Genomic DNA, 6,940 nt, shown 5'->3' on the forward strand with positions numbered 1-6,940 from the left:
CAGGCAGCTCTGAGGACAAAGTGAAATGGTCGGGACCCATGGCTCAAGGTGCACCAAGTGGTCCAAGGGAGAGCAGGGTGGGAGGCCAGCCCTCTCCCCACTCCTACCCCACAGGTGGCTGTGATGGCTTGTGGGAGGCAGAGGCCAATGCAGGGGCTGAGCAGCCTGGGCTACGAAGGGAGACACTGCTGCTACAGGAACAAGCGCCAGGTGACGGATGTGGCAGCAGCCCGCTTTGCCCACTCCACGGTGCACACACGGGAACATCACACATACCAGTTACACCATCTTTATTCATTAATTTACAAAAAAAAAAGAAAAGAAAAGAAAGGCTGGGGTGCAGCTCAGTCATAGAGCACTCAATTCCATCCCTAGCACCCAAAAACAAACAAATGTTCCCAGCAGCAATGCTGGGTCCTGAGTGCTCCAGGGCCTCGGCCCCCGGGCCTCCATCCTTCCTTGACAGGAGGGCACTGTCCTGTGTCCTGCAGAGTCCCATTGCTGTGGCTAAACAAGCTCAGCACCAGGGTTGTTTTCCTGGGGAGGCTGGGGGCTTGAAGCTGGTGGAGGCTGTTGCTCATACTTCAGGCTGTGCCGGATCCCGTATCCGAAGTAGATAGCAAATCCTGGCAGGAAAGTGAGGCAGTATGGTAGGAAGCCAGCACCTGGGGGATTTGGGGGCGGGGGGTACAGGGGCAGGAAGGTCCAGTGTCCAGAAAATTCCCTTTACCCCCAGAAAGCCACTCACCAATCACCATCCATATCCCAAACCGGACCCAGGTCCCAGAGGCCATCTGCATCATGAGGTAGACGTTCACGAAGATGCTGAGCAGGGGCAGGATGGGCAGGAATGGGACCTGCAAACACACAGACATCTCAGACCAAGCCCGCGGCTGCCCCTGCCCTGTGCTGCCCAGGAGAGGCTGAGCACTGGGCAGAGAGCTGCCCACCCCTCCCTCCTCAGCGCTTAGGTACGGTGCCAGTACGGGGCAGGGCATACCCTGAAGTGCAGATGTGAACCACTCTGGGGCTGTCTCCAGATGATGACAGTCATCACGACCATGAGCCCGAACAGTACTGCTGCCACTACCACATAAACCGGGTCCCCAGAGAGCAGATGCTGGGGCCACTGGGCCAGGACCAAACTCAGGATCGTCAGCAACAGAACTGAAGGTCAAATCAATGCTGAAGTAAAGTGGGGCAGTGGCCCACAGCCCACCCACCAGAGCCCACCCACCAGAGCCCACCCACCAGTGCCCACCCACCATTGCCCACTGCTGGTTCCCCTGACATCCCCCCCTCAGGCAACACCCCCTCAGGGAAGCACTCAGACCCCACACTGCGGGCTTCAGGAGGTGCAGGGAGAAAGGCCCAGGCTTACCCAGCAAGGAGGCACAGACGTAGACCACGCAGCCGGACGCCTCAGTGGGGGTGTTGTCTGTGGGGAGACACAGGCTCTTGAGGATCCTCACACACCCCATGCTCCCAGCTTCTGAAGTTGGTTCCAAGGGGGCTGCATGCGACACAGGCCGCATCTCCATGGCTTCCCCCTGTGGCTTCTCAGAACTTGTGTTCTGGTCTGGCTGGTACCTGAAACAGAGTTACAAATGGAAATTTAACTTAATTTTTTTGTCGTTGGTGGTAGTGGTGCTGATCCTGGAGCTTGAACTCAGGGCCCTGAGTACTGTCCCTGAGCTTGTGCCCAAGGCTGGTGCTCTACTACTTGAGCCGTGGCTCTGTTCCAGCTTTTTGATGATTAATTGGAGATAAGTATCTCATGAACTTTTCTGCCTAGGGCTGGCTTTGAACTGTGATCCTCACATCTCAGCCTCCTGAGTAGCTAGGATAACAGGCATGAGCCACTGGCCCCCAACACAAAGGGAAATTTAAAGAGCTGATCTCACACACCTCCTACACCCAACATGGCAGGAGCCAGGATACAGACAGAGTATCAGCACCCAGCCCTTCTCCCGGGCCTCCCAGCGCGAGGTGGACTCACCTGAGCACCAGAACGGAAAAGGACACCAGGGAATAGGCCAGCAGGGTCCCGATGGAGGTGAGGTCCACGAGATCGCTGAGCTCCAACAGGAATGCCATCAGCGCTACACCCAGGAGGATGAGAAAGTGAGGCAAGGCCTTAACCTGCAGACACGCCAGCCCCAGGACCGATGGAGAAGGCTGCATGTGTGTCCTCACCTGCCACGAGGCCGGAGACCACAGTGGCCAGCACCGGGGTGTGCGTCCGGCTGTGGACACGGGCCAGTCTGCTGAAGAGGAGCCGGTCCTCTGCCATGGCGTAGATCACCCGAGGCACCGGAAACATGGAGCCTAGCAGGCTGGGGGTAGACAAGACTGTGTGGGACAGGGGTGGATGGGGGTGGACAGGGCCCTCCAGAATGGAGGTATACAGGGCCCTCCAGAATGGGGGTATACAGGGCCCTGTGGGACAAAGGTAAAGGACGCTGCATGGGATGGGGGGTGGACTGGGGGAGGGGGTGGGCAGAGCCTTGTGGGACAGGGATAGGAGGATCCTGTGGGATGGGGCGCCCGCCTTCGGAGCCCCTCTGGAGAATGGGAGGCTGGGATCTGCCTCATTCCCACCTGGAAGAGAGGGCACACAGAGTGCCCACCGCCACCGCGTAGCGTGCAGGGGCCCAGCCCACATGGACAAAAGCCAGGGGCAGCGGGCTCTCTGGGTGGACCTGGTAGTATGGCACCATGAGGGTGAGCGATGCAGAGACTCCGAAATACATGAGGAAGCAGATGAAGAGCGACAACACGATGCCCAGCGGGATGGACCTCTGTGGGTGGCGGGCCTCCTCCCCTGTGGTGGGTGGGCGGTTCATCAGGGCAGGTGAGGGCCTGCCCCCTGCATCGGGCTGGCCCAGGCTGCCCAAGCCCACCCCACAGCCCGGGTACCCTGAGCCTCCTCCACCCCAGGCACCCCAAGCCTACCCCCAGCCTGGGCACCCCAAACCCGCCTCACCCTGGGCACCAAGCTACCTGTGGTTGCAATGCAGTCAAAGCCAATGAATGCGAAGAAGCAGGTGGCCGCCCCACGGAGGATGCCAGACAGGCCGAAAGGTGCAAATCCTCCCTTGCCCAAGGCCCCCAAGCTGTGGAGAGGGACAGAGGGGAAGGAGAGATGTACAGCACCCATGCCTGGCACACAAACACACACACACACACACACACACACACACACACACACACACACCTGCCCGAACCACCCCCAGCCTCCCCACCTGCTTGTGTCATTGGACTCCGCTGCCGCCAGCTGGTAGTCCTGGCTGGTGAGCTGCCAGTGGTGCAGATTGCCCTTCAGGAAGCCCGAGAGGGTGATGAAGCTCAGCACCACCAGGTTCACCCCGGTGAATACTCTGGTGACCAGTGCTGACTCGCGGACCCCCAGCGCCAGCAGTCCTGTGGGGAGAGGAAATCAAGGCATAGGGTAGAGGTGCACATCACATTTACCTGGGGACACTGTAGGGGAATGCAGGGGCCTCTGGCCCCTGGAGTGCTCCACAGACCTCCCATCCCCCTGCTGTGCTGGGGGGTGGGGAGCCCTGCCCTCCCCACCCCGATCCTGACTTTCCCCTGCTTTAGGTTACCCATCTCTACCCACCATCCCCAACCCACCCACCCCATCCTCCCTCCCTCCCCATCCTTCATCCCCACCCCATCCCCGTTCCCCCCATCCCATCTCCACCCTTGCATCACCAGTGAGGACCAACACCAGACCCAGCGCAAAGAAGTCTGGGTATTTGGCCAGGATGCCTGGAGCCGACAGAGGAAAGCTGCTTGCCAGGGCCTGAGACATGTGGTTCCCGGTGAGTCCATCAAAGGCAGCACTCCAGGCCCGGGCCACACCTGCTGCGCCTGGAGAGGAGAGGAGCCCACATCACAGAGGTGAGGATGAGAGAGGCCACAGGGTATGGCAGGCAGGCAGGCAGGCAGGCAGACAGACTGACAGACTGACTGGCTGACAGAGACAGAGGAGACAACTCTTCTCAGAGAGCTTCTCCACAGGCAGGTTTTGCATAATTTATTATTATTATTTTGATCAGTCGCAGGGCTTGAACTCAAGGCCTGGGTACTGTCCCTGAGCCTTTTTGCTCTACCACTTTGAGCCACAACTCCACTTCTAGTCTTCTTGTGGTTAACTGGAGATAAGAGTCTCACAGACATTCCTGACTGGGCTGGGTTTGAACTGCAATCCTCAAATCTCAGCCTCCTGAGAAGCTAAGATTATAGGCATCTACCACTAGTACCTAGCTTTTAATTTTTTTTTAATTATCTTTTAGTGGGTTAAAAAAAACAACAGTAGAGGGGCTGGGAATATGGCCTAGTGGTAAAGTGCTCACCTCGTATACATGAAGCCCTGGGTTCAATTCCTCAGCACCACATATATAGAAAAATGCCGGAAGTGGCGCTGTGTCTCAAGTGGTAGAGTGCTAGCCTTGAGCAAAAAGAAGCCAGGGACAGTGCTCAGGCCCTGAGTCCGCGCCCCAGGACTGGCAAAAAAGACAAAACCAACCAAACAAACAAACAAAAAAAACAACAGTAGAGCAGGCCCAACAGCTGCCATGGACATTGATGAGAGCAAACTAAGCAACTCAAGAGCAGCGGGGCGGGGGAGGGGGTGGAAATGAGAGAAAAAGAAGGAACAGATTACACTAAGCAAAAAGAAAGAAATGTACCTATCGCCCGACCTGGAAGGAATTGTTTTATTGTTAATAATCATAGAGTTGTAAGCACCGTAGACTAGAATGATGATGCCCATCATTGGGAAGGTTTAAAAAAAAATGAAGGCAAATGGGGTGGGGGCGGTGGGTTGGGAGGAGGGAAAGAGGGAGAAAAATGAAAAAGAGGGTAACAAGTATGACGAGAAATGCATAAGTATTCACTACTTAAGTATGTAACTGTAACCCCTCTATACATCATCTTAACAACAACAAAAAAGATGATCTTTAAGTAGCTGAACCAAGGAGTTTCAACCCAACAGTTTGTGAATACCATGCATCCTGAGCAATGTCACACACACCCCCTACCCCCCAGCCCTCACCCCTCACCCCCAGCATGGATTAAAAAAACAAGCAGGAGCCAGGCGCCTATAATCCCAGCTACTCAGGAAGATGAGATCTGAAGATTGTGGTTTGAGGCCAGTCCAGGCACAGATAATAAATCCAAGAGACTTTTATGTTCAAGGGAGCTGTGGCGCCAGTGTTACAGCACTAGCCTGGAGCGAAAAAGCTCAGAGAGCGCGCCCAGGCCCTGAATTGAAGCCACAGGACACACACACACACACACACACACACACACACACACACACACACACACACACACATCTAGCCCCTCAGACTTTCTCCTTGGGGCCAGGGCATGGCTGAGGCTGGAGCCCTAGCCTCACAGGCCTGAGGAACACAGGACAGAGCTGAGCAGGCTGATACAGGGGTCTCCCACCAGGCGGGGTTTGTGGGTGCGGCCCTGTAGTCCCCCTCACCCCTGCCTGGACTTCCCCAGTCCCCCCACGTTCCCACCACCCACTCTGGGCCTCTCACCTATGACGTAGGAGAGAATGAGGTTCCAGCCAGTGACAAAGGCCAACAGCTGGCCCACGGTGACGTAGCTGTAGAGGTAGGCAGAGCCAGAGCCTGGCACCCGGGCCCCGAACTCAGCATAGCACAGTCCCGACAACACCGATGCCAGCGCCGCCACCAGGAAGCAGATGACAATGGCGGGTCCGGCTTTGTCGCGGGCCACCTCCCCGGCAAGGACATATACACCGGCCCCCAGGGTGCTGCCCACACCCAAGGCCACTAGGTCCAGAGTGTTGAGACAGCGGGCCAGGGGGCTCTGAGCATCTTCTCCAAGCTGCAGCGGCCGCCTGCGCACCAGCTTCTGCCCCAGGTGACGAACAGCCTGCCACGACATCCTTGGTGCTCGGTGGAGGGGGAGATCTGTGGAGACAGGACACAGCGCTGACCCTGGGGCAGACGGCCATCTGTCAGCGCAGTCGGGGCAGCACTGCAGGCTGAAGGGCCAGCGTCCACCTCTGGTTCTTCAAGCCACATCCAGATGGGAGGGGGGGGGGGGCTGGGCACTGTCCCTGAGCTCTTTCATTCAAGGCTGGCACTTGACCACTTGAGTCACAGACAGTGCCACTTCTGGCTTTTTTCTGAGTGGTTTATTGGAGATAAGAGTCTCACGGACTTTCTTGCCTGGGCTGGCTTTGAACCACGAGCCTCAGATCTCAGCCTCTCCAATAGCTAGTTTGACAGGTAGGAGCCACCAGCACCCAGTTCATTGTAAATAAACAGCCTCACACTTTCCTGCCTGGGCTGACTTTGAACCTCGATCTTCAAATCTCAGCAGCAATCCTCAGAGTCACTGGAATGACAGTCCGGAGCTATGGGTGCTCAGCGGGGCACTTATCAGAGCTGCAGCAGGAGTTATTAAGGAAACCAGCACAGCTGCCCAGCACAGAGCCTGGCTGTGGGCAGCTCCAGGGCAGAAGCCCAGGACATAAGAATGCTTATGTTCTGAAGCCAAAACCTCAGTTGAACGGGGAGCACACTCCCTCCCCTTCTTCGCCCTCACCGCCCCCCCTGCGGGGGTGGGGGCTTCGGGAACCCAGGGCTTCACATTCCCAAGACCCCAGCCCGGAACTGGAGCTTTGTTCCATTCCCATGAAATGCAACGGAACTGGAATTTAGAACTGGGCCAGAGGAGATGGAGAGACCCTCGCCCAGCCCAGGCACAGACTCCTCTACATCCTAGTGCAGGGAGGTGAAATACTAGAAACATTCATGTCCATAAGCACCATTATTCAAGTAGCACATGTCTGTCTGTAATCCTAGTAGTGGGAAACCAGAGGGAGGAAGAAGGTGAAGCCCACTTCATCTACAGAGTGAGACTGTCTCAAAACAAACAAGCTGGG

The 6,940-nt window shown here is 56.8% G+C and overlaps 1 protein-coding gene across 1 annotated transcript; it reads right to left on the reverse strand.

The window, feature by feature from the left end:
• Positions 1 to 507: 507 nt before the first annotated feature.
• On the reverse strand, positions 508 to 5,946 carry LOC125368130 (cationic amino acid transporter 3-like). Its single transcript, XM_048368984.1, has 11 exons — positions 5,562 to 5,946; positions 3,721 to 3,879; positions 3,246 to 3,423; positions 3,004 to 3,116; positions 2,602 to 2,824; positions 2,197 to 2,336; positions 2,000 to 2,102; positions 1,382 to 1,590; positions 1,001 to 1,167; positions 749 to 857; positions 508 to 626 (listed from the first exon to the last, which is right to left on the reverse strand). The coding sequence occupies exons 1-11, from the start codon at positions 5,932 to 5,934 to the stop codon at positions 508 to 510; spliced, it is 1,893 nt and encodes a 630-aa protein (XP_048224941.1). The 5' UTR covers positions 5,935 to 5,946.
• Positions 5,947 to 6,940: the final 994 nt, after the last annotated feature.

This window comes from Perognathus longimembris, chromosome 20 (assembly GCF_023159225.1).
Source record: "Perognathus longimembris pacificus isolate PPM17 chromosome 20, ASM2315922v1, whole genome shotgun sequence".
Lineage (NCBI taxonomy): Eukaryota > Metazoa > Chordata > Mammalia > Rodentia > Heteromyidae > Perognathus > Perognathus longimembris.

Excerpts from the sequence above, each read along its gene's own strand:
- LOC125368130 (XM_048368984.1), bottom strand. The coding sequence starts at position 5,934 with ATGTCGTGGCAGGCTGTTCGTCACCTGGGGCAGAAGCTGGTGCGCAGG. Across the intron at positions 3,117-3,245 it reads GAGTCCAATGACACAAGCAG|CTTGGGGGCCTTGGGCAAGG; the intron begins GTGGGGAGGCTG and ends CCCTCTCCACAG. Across the intron at positions 858-1,000 it reads GTTCACATCTGCACTTCAGG|GTCCCATTCCTGCCCATCCT; the intron begins GTATGCCCTGCC and ends GTGTGTTTGCAG.